We start from the raw sequence: 22,033 nt of genomic DNA on the forward strand, positions 1-22,033 counted from the left end.
TGACCGCTTGTATATTCTTATCACCGCACCATTCTAGACATATTTTTGTTGATGTAGCCTAAGATAGCATGTACTTTTGGCAGCCACATCATGATACTGACTCAAATTGAGCCTGTGACCGCTGAAAACCCCTAAATCCTTCCTAAATATGCTGCTTCTAAAGTATGTCTACCTCATTCCAATTTTAGAAAGTTAATTTGGGATCCAGCTTCAGGATGTGGCATTTCTCACTATGCTGTTTCACCTTCTTAGACTCCTTCCATCTTTTCAGTCTGTTGAGTCCTTTCACATTCTGACTCTGAATTTATGAGCCTTCTCAAGTGGTGTCCTCAGTGAATCTGATCATCAGGTTATCAGAGTTCCATCCAGTCAATGGTGAACATATCGGATCAGATGTGGGTGAGGACAGAGCCCTGTGGTCTTCCACTAGATACCCCCATCTAATGTGACATCGACCCATTAATCAGCTCCCTTTGAGCATAGGTTAATCTATCCACCAAATAAAACAGTACAGAATGTTAGTTCCCACCAGCACAATGTCTCTTTCTTCTTATGAAATCTCACAAGGATTCCGTAATAGATAATATCAGATACCCCACAGAGAGACTCGGTGCCTGCAGTAACTAACTCCCTGGTCTGCTGGTCCAGCAACCCTGACTTGGAAAGAAGTGGGCTCAGTGTGCAATGACTTGTTCTTAGGGTCCTGGGCTCTCCTCTAGGGGTTCAGGGGTCATTCTTTCAGTAACGTGCCTCTGATTCCTGCCTGGTGCTCTCCATCACCAGGTGAAGTTGCTAGAATCCACCATCTGTCCTAGTGAAAATCCAGACAGCATCTGCCCTCTGTCTTCACATTCCTCTCCTTTCCTTCAGTCACTCCTGAAAGATTGCCTTCAGCAGCCTAGCCATTTAACCCAGGCATTCTCCCAGTGTCAGGGATAGGATTTCTCAGGGTCTGGAGATCTGAGTGCATTCAGAACTGCTCCCACCAGCTTCCCCTCCCCTGCCAAGGAGCTCAGGCCAAGTTCTAGGCTGGGGAGCCTCAGAGGGAAAGCATGCAGAGCAGCATTACTCAGAACCTGGCTCCACGGGCTCTTGCTGGGACCCAAGCACTTTGTCCCCACACCCTCAGTGCACCTCCTGAGTTGCCAGGTGCTGGGTAGGCTCTGGGGAGCCAGAATGAAGGGATGGTCCCCTCCACTCAAAGGGCTAGTACAGGGGTCAGATGCAAACAATAAATTGAGCCTCAGTATCTAAAGAGGTGAGGACAAAAGCTGTGGGGGCACAAGGAGGGAATGACTCATCCTTCCTCAAAAGCAGGGAAGCCTTCCCAGAGGAGGTGACATTTGAGCTGGGCCCAGAAGGATGTGCCGGAGTTCCCCAGGTGGAGAGAAGAGGAAATGGAATTCCAGCACAGGGGAACCGCATGGGCAAAGGCACAAAGGAGTGAGAGCACATGTTTGGGGACAGATGACCCAGGCTGAGGGGCTGGATGTTGGCTACAGGATGAGGTGTGGCACGGGATGAAGTTGCAAGATAGTGTAAGGCAAAACGCAAAGGGGTCTTGCAGGCTGTATCAAGGACTGCCCAGCATTCCTCTGTCCCACCTCCCTTTTTGCCTCCTCCTTGTTCCACCCCGGGGCGCTGGGCTTCACATGTTTCAGGCACTTTGCTGGCCCTAGGAGTTGAGGCTAAACTGCCCTCAGCCCTCAGGGGGAGCCAGACCTGTGTGCCCACAGTGACACAGTGAGTGGCTAGAGCTCCAGGAGGGTCGCACCAGCCAGAGAGGGGAGGGGGGGACTTCCAGAAAGTGGGGAGGCCTGTGAGCAGTGACTTTGAGGTCATGCAGGAGTCAAGTGCAGAGCACCCCAGGGAAAGGGAGCAGCAGGGGGAAAGGCCTGGATGCAAGAGGGATGGAGAATCTGTGTGGGCGCAGCAGGGGGACGGCTAGTCCAGGAGACAGGCCATGTCACGACTTGAAGCCAGAGTGACAGGAAGCCACTAGAGGCTGTTAATCAGGGCATGATTTGCTGATTTGCTCCTGGACCAATCTCCCAGGTTGCTGATGGAAGATGAACAGAAAGAGGTCGGGGATGGGGGGGACAGACAGGATGCTGAGGCCAGAGTGGACCAGAGGGAGAGGCTTGAACTGAGGCGGTAATGAGAGAGGAGGAGATGGATAAATGTGAGCAAAGTTGAGAAGAGGGAATGAGGGACCAAACTTGATGTTGGTGAGCTGTGGTGGGCCAGGACAATGGGGTTCTCCAAGCTTCATGCGTGTCCCTGGCTGGAGGCCGTAAGCTATGCACCGGAGCCAAGGCAGGTAGCAAGCAGGGATCCCAGAGCTTTGTGTGGCGCTTGGTGAGTGGGTGATGCCTGTGGGGTACCCTAGGAGAAGGCCTGGTGGAGCTGGGGTGCAGGGCTGGGCTAGGGACAGACGGGAAGCAGGGTTAGAAGAACAGCTTTGTTCTGTAAATCCCCAAAAGCCCTCCTCTTTTGAAGAATCTGCATGATGCTCCCAGGCACAGGTTGGGAACAAAGGCTCAGAGAGGAGCAGTGACATCGTCAGGGTCACAAAGCAAGGAGTAGAGAAGCCTGACCTAGAACTCAGACATGTGGGGGGATGGACGTGTGAAAGGAGCTTGTGTTCCCATTACCACTGTCACCTCCTTTCAGTGTCCCCTTCACAGCCTTTTTCCTCTCACAGCCCCCCTCTCTTCTCGGCCTTTCAGACTCCATGGCTCTGAACACCCCTCACCCCCCCATCACTTTGAGGCCAGTGAGGGGAGTATGTGTTTGGGCGGGGGGGTTGTACCGAAGGAGGGCCCCATCTGGGATGTCCAGACATGCCCAGTTCCTTCTCTTCTCACCTCCCTCCACCCCTTCCCTCCCTCCCATCCCACTCCCTGGGAAGGAGGCCTCCCTGTTGCTTAGCAACTAGCAGAGCCTTGGAGAAAGGAAATGGAAATAGCTCAGGAGGTGCCTCCCCTCTGCTAAGATAAGTCCTTGGGGTGTGTGTGTGTGTGTGTGTGTGTGTGTGTGTGCGCACACGCGCGTGTACATGCGCAGGGTGCATGCAGGCACATGCTCTACTTTGGGTCTAGCATGAAGCCACAGCTTCTCACCCCCCAAGCCATGCTGACTCCTACCCCATCCCAAGCCGGCAGGAGGATGTGGCTGCCTGGAGAGTTAATGTCAGTGCCACTTTTGGTCACATCCTCAGAAGCAGTGTTCCCAGAACAAAGGAGGGGACAGTCCTGTGGGCTTCAATCAGGCGCCTACCTGGAATGGACTTTGGAAAAGTTAGCCAAATCCAAGTAGGAACTGAAAACTGCATCTGAGGTGGGAATGGAGTTGAGCCTGGAGAAGGTTCCATCTTCCCGTCTCGGCAGGGCTGACCCAGAGCAGCCTGGGAGGGGGGAGCACACGTGGTCTGTGACTCCAGGGGCCAGAGCCAGAAGAATGGGTACTGGGGAGTGAGAGGGGGTGTTAAACTGAGCCTGAAGGAAAAACAAGAATAAAACCAACAAATTTTCCCAGAGACCGACTTGGTTGCCTGGGGAGCTGCCAGCAGGCAGGGGCCAGGCAGGCAGGCCCAGGCATTGGTACAAGGCAGAGAGGGTTGTCCTGAGTGGTTACTAGGTCCCTGGAGATGAGAAGGTTCCTTAGAGGCCATCTAGTCCGGCCTGAATCCACCCACCTTACAGATGGGGAAAGCCCAGTGTCCGATTCCCCCCTCATGCCCTGGGGTGTGACCCAAAGGTGCAAACCTGCCACCAGCCCGGCTCTGCAGCATGAGGGGAAGCGGATTAGAGCCGTGAGCGGTCCTTTAAATCTCCAGGATTAACCCGCGCCGAGAGGAGCTTAGCAGGTGGCCGAGAAGTGACCATCCCGCCGGGTGTCTGTGTCTACCCCGCAGGGCCGAGGCCAGCAGCTCCGGGAGCAGCCACCATGTCCTCCACAGTGAACAACGGGGCGGCCAGCATGCCGTCCCCGCCCGACGCGGCGAACGGCTTTCCGCAGCCGGGCGCTTCGTCGGGGGCCTGGCCGCGGGCGGAGGAGGAGCTGCGCGCCGCGGAGCCCGGCCTAGTGAAGCGCGCGCACCGCGAGATCCTGGACCACGAGCGCAAGCGGCGCGTGGAGCTCAAGTGCATGGAGCTGCAGGAGATGATGGAGGAGCAGGGGTGAGTCGGAAGGGGGCGGGGCCGGGGCCGGGGCCGGGGCGGGGCACTGGGGGCGTGGAGGGAACCAAGGGCGGCGCCGGGGCGGAGCCAGCGTTGGGACCCGGGAGCCTGTAAGGTCAGAATCTGAACCATTGCAAGCCCAGCCGAACTTTCATTCATTTATTAGTTTATTCTACCAATAAGCCGTCTGGAACTCCTGCTCTATGTCAAGCTCTGACCTGGGCTCAGATTCGCAGAAGCCAAGGAGACACAGTCCATGCCTTCCAGAAATATCCAGCCCAGTGCAGGAGAGAGGGCTGTAAACATCAATGATAAATCAAGGCCTCAGTTTCCCCTTCTATAAAATGGGTGGATCGAGCTACCTGGTCTCTGCCAAGCAGATGCTGCAGCCAGGCAAGAAAGTACAGTGGGCCCCTACTATGTGTGAGGGCTGCCTGTGGTTTCAGCAAAGGATTCCCACCCAACAGCCACAGCCGGAAGCTTAGGTTTCACCTTATCTAGTTCAGAACCAGTCGCAGGGGTACACAAGTGTGCCAGGCACTGTGCTGGGCAACGCTGGACCCCAGAGCCGAATCGGATCACTTCCTCAAAGACCGCCCTCCCAACCTCTATTCCTTCCCCATCTCAGAAGGGAAACAAACATGTTAACAACCAACTCCACCATAAGACAGATTAGAATCATGGTTATAGGACAGGACAGGAGAGGGTCAAGTGCTTCAGGAGCTCAGAGGGGAGATTATGAGAGAAGACATTTGAATGGGCCTTGAAGGACGTGTAGGAGTTTGTCAGGCTGAGAAGGAGAGGTTGTGCATTAATCAGTAAGGATTTAGGGACCTCCCCCTGAAAATCCAGTGGAGACAGGACAGCCCTCACACGTGGAGCTGGAGGCAAAGAAACAGAGAACAAAGCCATTCCCATCTGCGCAGCTCCAAGGAAAGCTGGTACACCCAAGCCTCCCTTTTGCATCTGCCCTGAGTACTTTGAAACTACTGGGCCGGCTGTTGAGGGAGTCAAAGTGGGGAGCAGGGCCTGCCCATCAAGCTTGCACTGTCAGTGAGCTGAGAAATCAGAAATGCCCAGTGCATTAGGGCCTGGAGCCACATGGGGACAGACAGCCTGTGTACAGCAGTCCTTCCAAACCACATCTTTGTCTGTTCATCCAGGCCTCCTGGGCTCCCTAAGAGGCAGCCAAGACAAGTCTCACTGTCCCGTTGGAGCCCAGAAGACACTGAGGCTCAGACAGAGATAGTCACCACCACCCAAGGCCCTCAGGAAGGCAGGGCCAAGGCTGCCAGGCAGGGTCGCTTGTAGGAAAAGAAAGGGGCACGGGAACTTGGTGTTCACCTCCAGGTGGGGACAAGGTGGGGGTGGGGAGGGTCCCTGCAGAGAGGGACGGATGGGTGGAAGGCTGCTGAAGACAGACAGAAAGGAGGCTTCCAGCTGGCAATGAAAACAGGTTTGAGGATCTGTGGATGTGGCCAAAGAAATGAGCTCCCCAGGGGCAGGGTGGAGTAGCGGGTGGGGATGGAGTATATCCTTCTGCAGAGAGAGTCCCAGACCTTAATTATACCTGCAAATCCTGCTGAATTGGGAGACTCGAGGAGCGGAGGGAGTGTGGGCGTGGCTGGGGAAGAGGGTGACTGGGACAGTAGAGAACCAGCCTTCTGTGCTTCATTCTAGGAAAACACCCCTTTCCCCTCCCAGAGCCCCGCCCCTTCCCCGTCACAGGGCCCCGCCCCCTCCCTCTCACGAAGCCCCGACCCTTCCCCTCACAGAGCCCCGCCCCCTTCCTAAGCCCCTTCCTCTTCACTGAACTTTCCCCTTCGGAAAGCCCTCCCCCTCACAGAGCCCCAACCTTTCGGGGGCCTTCCCTCCCCAACCGCCCCACCCCGCCGGTTGCATCTCCGCCTGCACTGGGAGGCTTATTATCCGACGAGGGCAGCCTCAGGTGGAGGGGGACGGCATTTGGCCGTGTCCTTGGTGTCCGTCCCCTGGCATCAAGGACTTACGCCTCTCTAGGAAGCACCCATCAGGCCTCCAGATGTTCCGTCAGGGGCCCTTCCTCCACCCAAGCTCTCACTCCAAGTGGTCCTTAGACTGGAGTCTCCCACAAAGCTAGCTCTCAAGTTACCATCCACCCCCCCCTCCCCATCTCTTAGCGGCTGCGCGGTGGGTAGAGGGCACAGCCACTCTGGAGCCCAGCAACCCGGGCTTCCAGCCCTGGCCTGTGACCCTGGGCAAGTCACAGCTACTGGCCCGTTAAATAGGGAGTTGTTCTGGGAATTCCTTGGCCGTCCAATGGTTAGGACTCCACGCTTTCACTGCTGAGGGCCCGGGTTTCCATCCCTGGTTGGGGAACTAAGATCCCGCAAGCCGGGGCGGGGTGGTGGTTGGGGGGGGGATAAATAAATAAATATAAATAAGAATAAAAAAATTTTTTAAAGGTGGGGGGGGGACTTGTTCCGAGTGTCCTGTGGACTGAGGGACATGCAGCGCTCCCGCACGCGGAGCCAATCCCCAGAAAGTGCTCCACAAACACTAGAGACCTTTGCTCTGTTATAAAATCCAGCCATTAATATCCATTCCTAGAAACGCTGGGTCATTCGCATTTATTTACCAGCTTCTCAGGCATTTGACAAATATTCCCACTAGTCACAGGAACACACATTCTTTGGCCCTGTTAAAAAGAAATCCCTTCCTGAATATTGATGGATGGCGGCTAATTCACTGGTGATTGACGCTGCCTTCGGAGCCATCTTCCTGGGCAGCCGCCACGTGCAGCCGGCAGCCACCTTGGCGGTGGGGACAGCGCCCCCAGCCTTTGTGACGTGGTGCTCCAGCTCCGGCCCCAAACATCCCCCCACATCCTACTCATGCCCCTTCCCATGAGGACCCTGGAGGTGGACAGAGCACGGCTCTGCCCCTAGCTGGGTCTGGAGCTTTGAATCCTCCCCTCTCCCTGTTCTGTTTCCTCATCTGTAAAATGGGAATAGTGAGGCCACCCAGCCCCCTCAGAGCTGTGGTGAAGATCAAATTAATGACCGAGGAAGTAATTATCTAGGAAATGCCGGATCTGGGCAAAGACAGGCAGAATGAAACATTTTCAACGCTGGGACCCTCTTTTAAAATGCATTGTCGGGACTTCCCTGGTGGCGCAGTGGTTAAGCGTCCGCCTGCCAATGCAGGGGACACGGGTTCGAGCCCTGGTCCGGGAAGATCCCACATGCCGCGGAGCAACTAAGCCTGTGCACCACAACTACTGAGCCTGAGTGCCACAACTACTGAAGCCCGCGCACCTAGAGCCCGTGCTCTGCAACAAGAGAAGCCACCGCAATAAGAAGCCCGCGCACAGCAACGAAGAGTAGCCCCCGCTCGCGCAACTGGAGAAAGCCTGCGTGCAGCAGTGAAGACCCGACGCAGCCAAATTTAAAAAAAAAAAAGAAATGCATTGTCCCCTCCCCCCACCCCAGCCCCAGAGGGCAACCCAGGAAGTCCCCAAGCAAAAATGACTTTGGCACATCCTTCCCGAAGAGTGAAGCGGCAATGAGGGAGCCAGACTGGCTTGGGAAGCAGCTGAGCCAGTAGGCTGTGGCGCTGAGACAGGCAGCCTTGCCCTGCCTACCGGCTTCCCCTGTCCAAGCCCTTGACTTTTAGCCAGCCAGGCCTCCTGCGTGGCCTTAAGTTGGCAGGTGCTGCCGCATCCGCGGGGAGTGGATGATTTGGATACCAGCCTCCCTCTCCTCAGCCTTTGCCTCCTGGGAGAGCAGAGGGGAGAGGCCCAGGTGACTCCTGACCCGGGACCACGCTGACCTGGGAGGGGTCTAGGGTAGAAAAAGGCAGGGAGCCTGGGACGACTAGACCCTTTGTCCCCACAGCTCTGGGACAAATAATCCTCAATCAACTCCATTTATGGAGCACCTACTACGTGCCAGGCACCGCGCAAAGTGCTTTATATGCATCAGCTCCCTTAATCCTGTGGCGACCTTGAAAGGCAGGTTACTATCCCATTTCACAGATGTAGAGGCTCAGGCTAAGAGAAGTATGCGGACTTGTCCAAGGTCACAGAGCTAGAAGGTGGGGGTGCTGGGATTCGAAAACAGGACGGCCTGGCTCTTCTGCCTCTCCTCGTAATGTCTGTGGCCTCAGCTGAGAGGTGTGAGGGGAGAGGAGACTCCAGGTGGTGGTCACACTGGAGACCACTTTGCCCGATAACCAGAAGTCCTCCCTGGGTCCCAGCTTCTCCCAGCAAGAAACCCCGGCGCATAGAGGGGTCTTCCTGAGTCAGGTCAGTCCAGCAACAGCGGCCCCCCAACAGCAGGTGCCGGCGTTAGTCACCTCGCCTTACACCTGCCGGCTCTGGGATGAGCCCTAAGTCCCTGCACACATCCTGCTCCAGGTCTTCATGAAATCCTGGGCTTCGCTCCCACCTCCCAGCCTTCACATGCTCTGTAGATCCCCAGGCATGCGGCTTGGACCCTGGCCTGAAGCCCCTCCCATACAGCTGGGGGTCTGGCCCAGCCTTGCTCTTGGTCCACCTCCTTCCCGACCCTGCCAGGTCCCAGGCCCCCTGCTGATGGCCCAGCCAGCTGGTGTCTCCCTCCCAGGGGTCTCTGAGTTGGGGGCTCGGCAGTGCTGAAGGGCCGGTACTGTTTTTCTCTGTGCTGGTGACAATGACAAGCTGTTCTCCTGAGGAGAAGGTGAGATGGAAGCAGTTCCTCTGAGCCTCCACTGCTCAGAAAAGGACCAAGGATATGACTCAGGGGATGTTTACAGCAGGAGGGATTCCCTCCTTCAGAGCCCAGTGACCGAGGGCTCTGTCCTGCCCAGCAAGCAAGGCCTAGGGACCTCCGGCTGAATGCTAAACAGGGACCAAGGTGGACACTTACAAGCCAAGGCCCAGGGCTGGTGAAGCTGGGTCAGTGGTGTCAGCACAGCAGGACCTGAGACATACACACTCCTGCGGAAACAGTGGGGGGTTGGAAGAGAAGGGTTCCTCCCCCTGCCAGGCTGGACTCCATCCTCCCTATGGGGAGGGGTAAATTAGGAGATTGGGATTAACATATACACACTACTATATATAAAATAGATAACCAAGAAGGACCTGCTGTATAGCACAGGGAACTCGACTCAATATTTTGTAATAATCTATAAGGGAAAAGAAGCTGGAAAAGAATATATATATGTGTATATATAACTGAATCACTTTGCTGTACACCTGAAACTAACACAACATTGTAAATCAACAACACGTCAATTAAAAAAAAGAAAAGAAAAAAATGGTTAAAATGGTGAAAAAAAATCCTCCCTATAGTGGGCCACAGAGGTGGCGAAAACTATAGAGGGTGACACCCCAGCTGGGGGTCAGGGGACACATGGTTAAGAAGTAGGTATTGCTCCCCTCCTAACGGCCCCCCCTGACATATTCAATCGGTTCCCGAGCCCCAGCCATTCTCCCTACCAGATGGTATTTCGTCCACGTCTCCCCCTCCATCCTCACGCCCACTCTCTAGTTCTGACCTCAGCACCTGCCCCCTGAACCCCTGCCGTAGCCCAGGGCCAGCCTCCCTCTCCTCCAGCCACGTGGCCACCAGAGCCATCTTCCCGAAATGAAAATTCCACCTTCGAACTCTTCAATCCTCTCCATCACCATCTACTCATTTATCAAACATTTTTGGATGCCACGTGGGGCAGGCAAGGTGCCAGGTGCTGGGGACACAACAGCAATTCAGACAGACAAGGTCCCTGCCCTCAGGGAACTCCCAGGCCAGTGCAGGCTGCAGAGGAGTCAACGGATGATGAGTAGCACACGAACCCCCTGCCAGGAACCGGGAAGCTCGGTTTGCTATGGAAACACAAACGCTGACACCTAACCTGGTGCGGGGGTGGGAATCCATCCGCCGTAAACATGCCGTGAGTCACATCTTTGTGCTTAGCCATGGTTACTTCCGCAGAGTAAACCTGGAAGTTAATTTATGAGTCAAAAGCTGTATTCATTTTTCTTTAAGCCTTTTGAAAAGAATTGCCAAATTGCTCTCCAAAAAGGCAGGGTCAATCCCAAATGCTTGCTGAAGGAGAGGAAGGAAGGAGAAAAGAGATGGGGTCCCTGAGAGGGAACAATGTACCATTTTCATGGACAGGCTGAGTGGGGCGGGCTGGTCCTGCTGTGTGCACAGAGGGTGGATGGTCAGATGACAAAGAAGATGGGACCCCGGTTCCTGTTTGGTCACCATATTTTCTGTCCAGGACAACGACCTGCAGCCCAGGAAGGGGAGAGGGTGGGAGCCTGGGACCCCAAGACTCAATCAGCAGCATCCACTGGACAGCTGCGTGTGCTGGGCACAGGGCCGGGGGCTGGGTGAGCACAGAGCCCCCCCACCCCGGGAGCAGCATGGACATGGGCTGAGAGACCAGGGCAGCTGTCACAGTGGTGGTGTGAGAGAGGTTACAACGAAGCCCAGGGTGTGGGAACAAGGATGAGGGGTAGATAATTCTGGGCTTTGGTCCCTAGCCTCAGGGAGGGAGGGAGAGCGGAGTAGAGAAGTCGGGAGCTTCCATCCAAGGCCCAGACTTCATCCACCCCCCATCCCAAGCTGGGAAGCAATGGATCTACCCCTGGGATCCTGGGCCAGCCACCGGGCAGCCTAGACCTTGCAGAGGCGGGGATGCGCTGAGAATCTCCCCAGGCTATTGTGAGGATCACAGGTCCTTGAGGCCAGGAAAGCAGAAAAGGCCATGTATGTGTCAAGGCCAGGGGTCTCACTTGTCCCCTAAAATGTCTCCAGAGAGTGACTGCAGCCTGGACGTGGGAGGGAGGCCTGCCCTGGGGTGGGGGAGGGCCAGGAGGAAGGGCCCCGTCTCCCCTGGTGGGTCTCCCCACTTCTGGGAACAACACTTCCTTTAGTTTATGTGTGTGTTTGGCTGGTAGTTTGTTTGTTTAGTTGATTGGTTGGCTGAGTTGGTGCAAAACGGGTAGACCTTGAGCACTGAGAATCTTGGTGGTGGTGTGACCTTGGACAGGTCGTTGCAAGCTGGAAAGTGCCCACATGACTGAGGGCTGGGGGGATGGGCTGGGGGGCGGGCAGGTGGGGAGGAAACCAAAGCCAAGACAGCAGTTCTCATCTTCCCTGTGCCCCACAGGTACTCAGAGGAGGAGACCCGGCAGAAGGTCAGGACTTTCCGGCAGATGCTGATGGAGAAGGAGGGAATGCTCACCAGGGAGGACCGGCCTGGGGGCCACGTGTGAGTGCCGCCTGGGTGGGGGCAGGGCACAGGGAGAGTGCAGGCTCAGGCAGCAGCTGGGGGCCAGAGGGGCCTTTCCCAGGGCTCCCTAAGTTGGTCGGGGCTGGAGTGGGGAGAAAGAGGAGGAGGAGGAGAGGGCATGGGTCTTGTCCACTGGAAGCTCTGGCCTGGCCCGGGGCGCTAGCAGGAGCCGCTGGGCACCTGGGCATCCCCGAGGCCCTCTCCCTGTGCCCTGGGTTCTATCTATCGCCCAGCGGTAGGGGAGGCACCCCAGATCTCAGCTCAGGGAATCCTGGGCTGCGGATCAGGAACTTGAGAAATGTTCTCACCCTAGTGTTGTCAGTGGCGGAGAGGCTAGTCTCTCTGCCCCAACTACTACCACCTATGAAGTGGCCTCCAGAGCAAGCACAGACTCTGGAGGATAAGAACTAATGCACCAAATGCCATTGCTGGCTTAGCCAAAGGCTTATCGGGTACAGAGAGCACGGGCTCTGCGGCGGTCACATCTCTGCAGCTGTCACAGGACAGGAGGAGCACCGGGGTGCTGTGGCCCCCCGGGTGGGCTTGGGATCAAACAGGGAAGTTATAGGGAGGCCGACTTTGTCTCAGATCACAGGAGAACCGTCAGCCACTCAAAACCATATGAAATGGCGCAGCTGCTGTAGGAGGGCGGGGACTGCAAGTGTCCAGGCATGGCTGGCTGATGGCCTCTTGCTGGGTCCCTAAGTCCCTGTGCACCTTTACTGGCACAAAAATAAAACGACAGCAGCACCTTCTGAGCGATTTTCCTGTTGCCGTTGTCTTGAGGGCAAACAGCATGGCAGGAGTAGATGGACCTCAATGGGCAGCAGGGAAGCCCTTTCTGCAGAAATTCTAGACTGCTGGGGGCTCCCGGGGTGGGGGGGTTCCCCTCCTAACCCCGCTTAACCTCACCTCTCTGGCTTGAGTAGGAGCAGAAGCAGTCAGGGGGGCTTCCCTGGAGGTCCGGTGGTTAGGACTCCGCGCTTCCACTGCAGGGGGCGCGGGTTTGATCCCTGGTCAGGGAACTAAGGTCCCACGTGCTGCACAGTGCGGCCAAAAAGAAAAAAGAAAAAAAGAAGAAGCAGAGTCACGGCAGCCTTGGGTTTGTGGGGGGCTCATGGGTGATCTGGGGGAGCCTGGCTCAGCGGGCCTGCTCTCTCCTCCCCGGAGGTGGGAAGAAGTCATACCACCACCACTTCCTTCTCTCCAGCTTCCCAGAACCCACAGCACCCCTCAGCAACTGCTGTGCCCACCTCACTGATGCCCGAAGGTCCCCACCACCACCAAACAGGGCGAGGCCCTCCCTCCCTTCCCTTCTCAAACCTCCTGACAACCAGATGCTCCCGCTGCTGCCCGCACCACCTCCAAACCCACCAGGTCCTGCCTTTCTGACCTGTGTCCCCCCAGTTCCCCCCAGGGCTCCTCTGGAAAGTCAGCCACGCTTTCCTCTTCCATCCAGTGTGAGGGCGGGAGGCCTCGTCCGGAAGCTACCTTTGCCACCTTCTCTGGGCCCTTCCAGCGATAACCGCTCCTCCAGCCCAAACCTGCCATCCTGCCTGCCCTCTCCTGGGCGCCTTCTTAATCTACTCCGTGTCCTTCCTCAATTCTGCCGTCTCCTCCAGCTTCCAGCCCACATGTTTCTCTCCTTTTTCCACCACATTTCTGCAGAGCACGTGGTACACGTTGTCTCCACTTCCTTAAGCCATGGAGCTCTGGCTTCTTGCCCCCATGACTCCGGTGACCTGCTTGGGCTGTGGCTGCCTGAGCCCTACTTAGCACGGCCTGGGCTCCTCTGCAGGCCTGGCCTCTCTCTGGCACATGCCACCACTGTACTTCCCCAGTGGAAACCTGCTTTTCCCCCTGGCTTTCAAGATTCAGTTCTTTGTGACTTTCCTCCTACCCCTCTGATGGCTTCTGCTCCTCCCTCACTCCTGCCCACTTCTCAGATGTTGGCTCCCTGCAAGGATCTGTCATGTCCTCAGGTCTCTTCCCCAGGTCTGCCTTCCCTCTTCTTCTGGGGAATCTCATCCATCCCCCAGCTGGAACGCTCTCCTCTTAGTGGATGACTCCCAAGTCTTTTCCAGAAGTCCTGATCTTCTCTTTCCTGGAATGAATGAATGAATGATGCATTTAAGAACTGGGACACATTGGGAAGGATGTCATGGAGAGGTTGCAGTGTCCATCATCAGAAGGAATGTCCTTGAGGGTCTGTGCTGTATGCCGAACCCTGCGCTAGTGCTATGAGGGGGGCGGGGGTGGGGGGAGGGAAAGAGTGCCCCTGCTCCCTGGGTGGAAACACAAACCTCCAACCTGAAACCAGGAATTACTGGCAGCCACGGACAAGAAGCAACAATGTGGCCACTTGAACAACTTAGTCTCAAGCTCTGTGCGTGTTTGGTGGGGGAAGAGAGACAGGCTAGGGTGGTCGGTCAGGAAGGGTTCCTCGGAAGAGGCAGTGTCAGGAAGACTTGACAGTCAAGGAGGACTCCTGCTCTGGAAGCAGAGGAGAATATAGACTTGGCAGGGTCCTGGGATCCTGCTAGAATATTAGAAGACATTGAGGACAAGTTCGTTATCAGTTTTGTTTACTGCTGTATCCCTGGTGCCTAAAACAGTGTGGTTTGCCCTATCTCCCCCAAAGCCTCAGTTTCCTCCTTTACACAGGGAAGGGATGAGACCAGAAGCCCTCTTCTAGCTCAGGCAGCCAAAATGGTATGAAAATAGCGTTGCAAACAGTGACTGCAGCAGTGACGGTGGCCTGGATTACTCCCGGGCTGGGAAGAGTTGTTTGTGGTGCTGAACCCAAGGCCAGAGGCAGAGAGGTGACAGAGGGCTAGCAACAGATTGGTCATATGCCTTCTTGTGGACCTGCCATCCGACCAGGTCTTCAGTTCTTAGTTCAGAGTACAGGCTATTGGAGGGAGAGTGTGTGCTCTGGCATCAGACACCCCACCTGTCTTAACCTCTAAGTTCAGTATTAACCCCCTGAGCTCTGTATCCCAGCTCCACCACACCCCAGCTGTGTGACTTGGGTAGGTCCTTGATTTCTGTGGGCCTTCAGTTCTTTACTTAAAAAATGCAGATATTAGTACCATCCTCAAAGGATTGTAGAGGAAATTAACTGAAACAGTGACTGTAAGTGTGAGGAGTAGTGGCTGGCACACAGCAGACGTGCGTCACCACTGGATGATCACCACCACTGTCTTAGGCACCTCGGGCTGCTATAACACAGCACCGTAAACTGGGTGCCTTGATCTACAACAGAAACTTATTTTTCACTGTTCTGGAGGCTGGAAGTCTGAGATCATGGAGTAGTCCCCTCCAGTCTACTCTCCACACTGGACACCAGAACACCATACTGCAGTGTTCTGGGTGTGATCCCATAGAGGGTAGGAGCCAGTGGAAGGTTTTTGAGAGGTATGATGTGGTCAGACAGGTGTTCAGGGGCTTCCTCCTTTGGCAGATGGATCAGATGGGTGAAACTACAAGGAAAACAGTGGGGCAGCTGGCACTCTAATCTGGGAGAGAAGTGATGGAGAGTGTGGTCCCAGAGACACTGAGAGAGGACATGCTTTTGTCTGGAAACTGATTCATGTGGGGAGTCCTATTTTGCCCCAGAAAACTTCTGTGGTTCCCCACCCTCCAGGCAATCCAATTTGGATTCCCTGGCCTGACACTCAAGGCTCTCCACACTCTAGACCCAGCCTGGCTTCCCACTCCCAGTATCACGCAGTAGCCAGCCCGACCTGCTGGCAGCTCGCAGCCATGTCCTGCGCGTTCTCACTTCCACGCCTTTGCTCATCCTGGGCCCTCAGCCGGAAACACCCTTGTGCACGGGGTCGAATATACCCCATCATTCAAGGCTGCCTCTAAAAACCACTTTATTCCTGGGATAAAAGTAAAATCTTCTCCTCTTTGGGATATATACAATGTTTTCTTTACTTCTATGTCTGTTATCAGTTCTTTGTTCTTTTTTTCACTTTAATAGACAACCTTTAAGAATAATTGTTTTCATCACTATATAATGCACATCCCATATATGGACATAAGATTATATTGCATCTTGGTTTGTAAGAGCACAGAACCATTAAAGTTTACTCTGGATACTTTAAAAAAAGAATAATTGTTTTCATAGTTATGTAATATAACAAAATGTTTGGGAGAGAGGGTTTCTGGAAAACGATATTCATATGCTACTTCCTAAAACAATGAGCAAATGCCAGTGTTTTTTTTTTCCATGTGTCTAATTTTATACATAGTGTGACCTCTCCATGCCTCATATTTTTGCTATGAGGATATCAATGATGATACCCACATCAGAGGCTTGTTGAGTATTAAATGACTGAATGAGATAAATATATGTAAAGTGTTCAGAACAGCACGCGGCACCTGCCTTAGATTAGTATCATATGCACTTGTCATATTTTTGCCCTGTGCTGTGAGGAGCTACAGGAGAGGCCCCAGGCCTGATGAGGCAGGAGAGGCCCTTGTTCCTGCCACCCCTGCCCCCTCCCCCCGGCCCCGGGCAGGCCTGGCACACAGGCTGAGTGAGTGAACGGAGAGGGCAGCCCCTTTGCCTGGAATCCTCCTCCTCTTCTGTCTGGATTCATTCATCTGTCAATTGGCCATTAGGCTCCTGGCAAATGGGAAACAGAACCAGTTAATTAGCGAAACTGCTGTCAGGAGGAAGAGCGTGTGGCTGGCAGTCTCTTCCCAGGTCGGAGCCCCTCCTGGGAAGCCTGTCCAACAGGTGTTCCATGCGGTGCTGGGTTCAACCTCGATTTGCCCTTGGTCCCTCTGCAGTGGACTGCAGCTGGGCTTACTTTGGTCAGCTCTGTGGGGTTCAGTTCGTTCTGTCACAGGGGAGGAATGCCTCCCCTGCCTATTCCACAGTCATGGTGAGGAGTAAACTAACTAACAAACGTGAACTTAAGAGCAGGAAATGCTAAACAAATCTAGAATTCAGTGCACACACCCACAACTGTGTCTACAGAGCAGGGAGGGGACGGCTGAGCTAACATCCACAGCAGGGAAGCCCAGCCAGCAGAGTCGAGGGCCGTCCTGTTTGCACATGAATTCTCAAAGCCAATTGCATAGGTGAACTTACATTCTTAATCAAAGGTCCCCCAAAATAGGAGATGTTCCTTTCCCTTTCTGGGCCTCAGTTTTCTCATCTGTGAAGTGGGGGCGTGCAAATTTCTCTAAATCAGGAACTGGTTCTGAGTGGGATTTGAACTGTGGAGAACCATCTAAACATTAGAGAACATTCTTATTAGTGTTATTATCAGCCAGGAAGGTCAGGACAGGAGAACCCAGTGTTCTAGCCCTGGGAGAGCCTGCAAAGTGGACATAATGGTACCAGCTGCATAAAACCAGCAAGAGAGGCCTCAGCATAGGCCCATTTATACCCCTGGAACTGCCAGGCAAAGTCTTACCAGAAGGTCCTGAAACCTTGTGCATCTCCCTGAGCCTGGATCTCCCCACCCCTGTCTTCTAGTGCTCCCAGCAGACAAGATCAACCTCCCAGAAAGGACTGGAAAGTGAGAGAGGTCAAATGATAAGGTCCCAGGGAGGGAGGATGGGGCAGAGGGGAGGGAGCTCTGTCCCTGGGACAGAGGTAGAAAGGAAAGATGTCTCTAGGGGTGCAGCCAGCACAATGAGGAGGGCCCAGTGAGGGCCTGTATTCAGTGGCTAACCCACCTCGGATATTAGGAGGCAAGGAAGGATTCCTGCAGAAGGCAGGGCCCAAACTGAGCTGTTTTATTTTGTAAATAACCTTCATCATTTTTGTGTTAGGATAAACGGAAGCTCCCTCCTCCCACTGGCTCACCCACACGATGTTTGTGGTGCCCTTCAGTTTTGCTAAAGACTGCGTTTTATGTGTCAGGCGTTTGTGTGGCTGAGGGCTGTGGCGGGGGGGTGCAATGGGCCCTGGGACAGGCCCAGGAGTTGGAGATTTCAGGGACAGGAAGTAGGAGGCCACTGGCTTCGGGAAGAGGAGCACGGGGAAGAGCAGAGAAGTTTGAATGAAGGGATGTGTGGGTGTTTGGCTCTGCAGGGGCAGGGGAATGACGTGAGCCTCCATCACCCCAGAAACACCTCCCATCACACCTGTGTGACTTCTAGGCTGCCAGGGCCAGGATAGTGTTTGGGATCCAAATGACATTCTTGACACGAGCCTCAAGGCTAGCTAACCCTGTCAGATATGTGTTACATTCTTTTTTATTCAAATCCAAAAATCAGTCTTCAAAGAGCTGCTTAGTGGGTGCTCTGCTGGAGATGTGTCCCTGAAAATTCTTTCACCTTGTGGCTGTGATCTACCTTCCTTGCTCTGTTTCTCTTTCATGTGTCAAAACCGCTTTTCTCCCTGGAAGAGCAGGTGTTGGTGTGTGAGTGTCTGACAGAGGTCCCTCCATCTAGCAATGGTGACCGTGTGTGCAGGACAACAGTCGCGGGCCAGGCCTCATGTCAGGAGCTTCATAGAATCTTACTTAATCCTCTCCTCAAAGCTGGGATATTCTTTTCCTCGTTGTATAGATAAGGAGCTGGAGGCGCAGTGAGCGTGGTCATGCCTGAATTCAGACCTGTCTGTGTGAATCCAAAGCTTATGTCACGTTCTTAATGCTCTGCCATCCAAGCCCTGGCCTCCCTCGCTCTGGGCAGGAAAAAGATGAGCCCGGTGAAACCAGGGCTGAGCCGCCATCTGGGAGGGGCACGGTCTGAGCCAGCACGGAATGAAAAATGGAAGATGTGGGTGGGGGGGGGCATCACCCTGGAGCTGGGCCTTTGGAGGGTTATTTCCAGGCGTGTTCAATAAAAAACAAAGTCACACAGCATCTGGGACCTCAGTGAACTGTCCCAACAACGCTATGACGTAATTAGCATTCTCTTCTTGGAGAAGAGGCTCAGAGAGGGAGCGTGACAGGCACTGGGTCACACAGTGACTCAGGGACAGCACATAATGAGGGCACATCTGCAGCTTCAAAGTTCCTGCTCTTGCCTTAAGCCCAGCGGCCTTTAGGAAAAATCTCCACTCTTCCAAGTGCCCGCAGGGAGCAAACATCTGTGGCAGAAGATGGCTGGGGGCTCCTCAGCCGGTAGCGGGGACGAGATGACGCGGTCCCTGCTGAGCGAAGCGGAGAGCTCGGCAAGATGGCTGGGGAGCATGGGGGGCGGGCAGAGTGCAGAGGCCTGTGCCGACTGCCACCGGGCAGTGATTGATGACAGCCTGGCAGCGGGAGAAGAGCCGCCAGGCCTCCGGAGGCTGCAGAGAGGAGGGCGAGGAAAGGCTATGAATATTTCAGAGATGCAGCAGGGGCCGGAGGGAGGCACTCCGGCAGGGGAGGGGGCTCAGGGACCGCGGGATTAAGGACGGACAGATATCAGAGAGGGGGCAGCTAAGACGGGGGAAGGGGCTCTCTGAGAAAGCGGGGCTCAGTGAGGGAAAAGGGGAGCTGGGGAGGGGACGGGGGCTCTGAAATAGGACGCTGGGGTTAAGGCTGCAGGGATCAGTGAAAGGGGCTCAACGAGGGAAGAGGGGGCTCAGTGGGGGGGACTGGGGCGCATTGAATGGGACTGAGGGACAAAGAATCAGTGTCGGGAGGGGCCTCGGCGAGGGGAGGGGCCTCACTAAGGAGGAGGGGGCTCCCAGAGGGTGAGAACTTAGAAGGAGGAGGGCTAAGTGAGGGGGCAGGGCTCCGTACTCTTCTTTCTCTTTTGCAAAATATGGCATCGTTGAGGATGGGGACAAAATATAGCATCGTTGAGGCTGGGGCCCTGTAAGGGAGGCTCCCGGTCGGGTTCCCCAGATCCCCGCCTGACCCTCTAAAGGTCGGGGCCCCAGACCCGGGTGCCGGCGCATTCCGACCTTGCCGCCCGGCCAGGCCCCAGTGCGCCGCGCGGAGAAAGGGGCCGCCGGAAGGCCGGGCCGCGGTGGCGGGTGCTGAGCGTCCCTGTCGCCGGCAGCGTGGCGGAGACCCCGCGGCTGATCGAGGGCACCGAGCCGGGCCTGGAGTACGCGCCCTTCGACGAGGACGACGGCCCGGTGGACTGCGGCTGCCCGGCCGCCTGCTACCGGGGGCACCGGGGGTACAGGTCAGCGCCCGCCGCGGCGGGGGGGAGGCGGGGGGCAGATGGGGCCACCCCTCCCCCCTCACCTCTGCCCCACCCCCACCCCCCGCCCCTTCTCACCCAGGACCAAGCACTGGTCCAGCAGCTCGGCGTCGCCCCCTCCCAAGAAGAAGAAGAAAAAGAAAGGCGGCCACCGGAGAAGCCGGTGAGAGCTGCCACCGGCCAGCGGGGGACGGGAGGAGAACGGTGGGGCCCCCAGGTGCCCATCCCTCGGCTGGCAAGGCACCAACGCCTCACTGTGGGCCCCGCCCCTCGCTGAATCCCTCTGCCCTTACTGAATCCCTCCCCTTCACTGCGCTGCCCCCCCCCAAGAACCCCTCCCCTTCACCAGGCCCCTCCCCCCACTGAGTACTCACCCCCACCACTGGCACTCACCTGCCCCAGAACTGGACACACTGACCTAGCCCCCCGCCTCGGTCCACCTGCTCTTCATCCCCCAGCGCCCTCCCCAGGGCTCCTGCCTCCACCACCAGCTTGAGTGGCCAGGGGAGGAGGGGTTTGGCTGGTGTCATCTGCGGCTCCCCGTCTCTATGTGCCTTCTCCCCTGTGCTAAGTGAGGCCCTGGCCAATGTCTGGGGCCCCAGCTAACACCGCCCAATTGTCTGTCTCCCCTTCTTTCTCCCCCGGCCCTCAGCAAAAAGAGGAGACTAGACTCCGAGTGCAGGTCAGTAATGAAGGCGGGTCAGGGATGGACGGGCTGGGCCTGGAGAGGATGTCTGTGGGTGGGAGAGAGTCCAAGGCCATCCCCCAGAGGCTGGAGACCTGCCACCTCAGGGCCTGGACCCTGGACACAGCCAACATGCCAGCTTTTCCCCACAGAGGCCAGAAATTCCATCATTGGAGCCTCTAACCTTTGGGTTTGAAACAGTCCTCGCTCACAATGCCCAGAAGGCTGGAAAGGTGACGAGGGGACAACACAGGCAGCTCCATCAACTACCCTTAGGGACCTTGTGGACCCTCAGGGCCTCGGTTCATTCTGTACAATGGCAGTTGGCTTCAAGCCCTGGAATCCCCTTTCCAGCTTTGAGGCCCCAGGCACCCAGGGTTCCCCAGCCATTTCCACCGCCCCTCATCCCAGGGCCTCAGTTCACTAGACCCCCACCTCCACTGTGTCCGCAGCTGTGGGAGCTCCTCACCCCTGCGCAAGAGGAAGAAGAATGTGAAGAAACACCGCCGAGACAGGTACCCTCCCTCCCCAGGGCCCTCCTCTCACTTCCGCCGCCCCACCCCTGCCATGACCAAGGCTGTGCAGATCCTGTCCTCAGGCCACCCCAGGCATGCTCAAGAGAACACTTTTATGGCCCTACAGGTCTGATTCTGGGTCCCGGAGGAAGAGACGGCACAGGTGAGTGGCGCCCTTTGGAGGCGGGACAGGAGGATGTGGACAGAGGCCAGTGCCCCCCTGCAGGGACCAAGGAAGCCATGATGGGAGGGGTGTTGCCAGGGTCCCGTCCTGCTCCATCTTCCCACTCCAGGGACTCCTCCCCAGAGCCAGACAGGGGACTGGAGGGTGGGGGGTGGAGGAAGGCCAACTGCAACCCTTGCCTGCCCCATGAGTCAGCCTTGCCTTGGGGGCCCCAAGAATTTCCAGACAACACAGTATACTGGTCCAGTGTGCAAGGGGTGCAGCCGTGGAGGTGCCAGTCGGGAAGGCAGAAGCATCAGGACCCCAAGCTTGCAGGGAAAGGGCATGACAGGCAGAAGGACGTTGAGCTAGGAAGGCTCCGTGGATAGGAGACGGAGTGAGCGGGCTATGCCTACAGGTGGAGTTTCGGGGCAGGTATCAGCCCCCAACAAGCCTGGCTGCCAGGCTATGAAGCCTCCACTCAGGTGGGGCTGGGAGCCAGCAGGGGGCTCCGAGCAGGACAGTGGCTTGCTCAGGATGGATTGCAGAGGGGAGAGGAGGTGTAAGGCCGGAACCGGGCAGAGGTAGGGGTGTGGAAAGGAGTGGAAAACTCGGCATGGAGGAAAGGACGATGTGGGGCAGTCACATCCCCACTGTTGGCGCTGGAGCCAGAGCCCCTCCCAGCAGCCCTGGGGAGGGGCAGAGTCCCCGGTCCCATTCCCGCAGTGAGAATTTGCCCACGGCCACTTGCAAGGTGGGGGAGGAGCCTAAACAAACACCTCCTCCTGTCCCTCCAATTTCCCGTCTCTCCCCCTTGTGCCCCCGCTCCGGTCCTTCAGGGTCAGTGTGGGCCCCTACCGCCCCCCAGTGGTCACCAACCGCTTGCACAGATCCTCTGTCCCGCTCCCATCGGTCCTGGGAAAGACCTAGAGGTGAGCTAGGGCCAGACCAGCTCCAGAGGGGGAGACTGAGGCCCGAAGCAGGCAGCACGAGTTCTAGAACCCACACCTCTGGACTCCTGGGCCTGCCCCCCACCCAGCTCTGCTCTTGTGTGAAACACATTCTGGCGTTTCTTAGCATCACCTCATTGTTTGGTCAGAAGGAGACATCTGTTCAG

General features: G+C 56.2%; 1 protein-coding gene across 1 annotated transcript in view; it reads left to right on the top strand.

The window, feature by feature from the left end:
- Nucleotides 1-3,948: 3,948 nt before the first annotated feature.
- Nucleotides 3,949-22,033, top strand: part of SRRM3 (serine/arginine repetitive matrix 3) — a 34,058-nt gene continuing 15,973 nt past the window's right edge. The window contains 7 exon segments of the mRNA XM_068524564.1: nt 3,949-4,181; nt 11,319-11,420; nt 19,407-19,535; nt 19,636-19,716; nt 20,206-20,235; nt 20,691-20,753; nt 20,881-20,916. Coding sequence (XP_068380665.1) covers nt 3,949-4,181; nt 11,319-11,420; nt 19,407-19,535; nt 19,636-19,716; nt 20,206-20,235; nt 20,691-20,753; nt 20,881-20,916 — 674 coding nt within the window.

This window comes from Eschrichtius robustus, chromosome 16, assembly GCF_028021215.1.
Source record: "Eschrichtius robustus isolate mEscRob2 chromosome 16, mEscRob2.pri, whole genome shotgun sequence".
NCBI lineage: Eukaryota > Metazoa > Chordata > Mammalia > Artiodactyla > Eschrichtiidae > Eschrichtius > Eschrichtius robustus.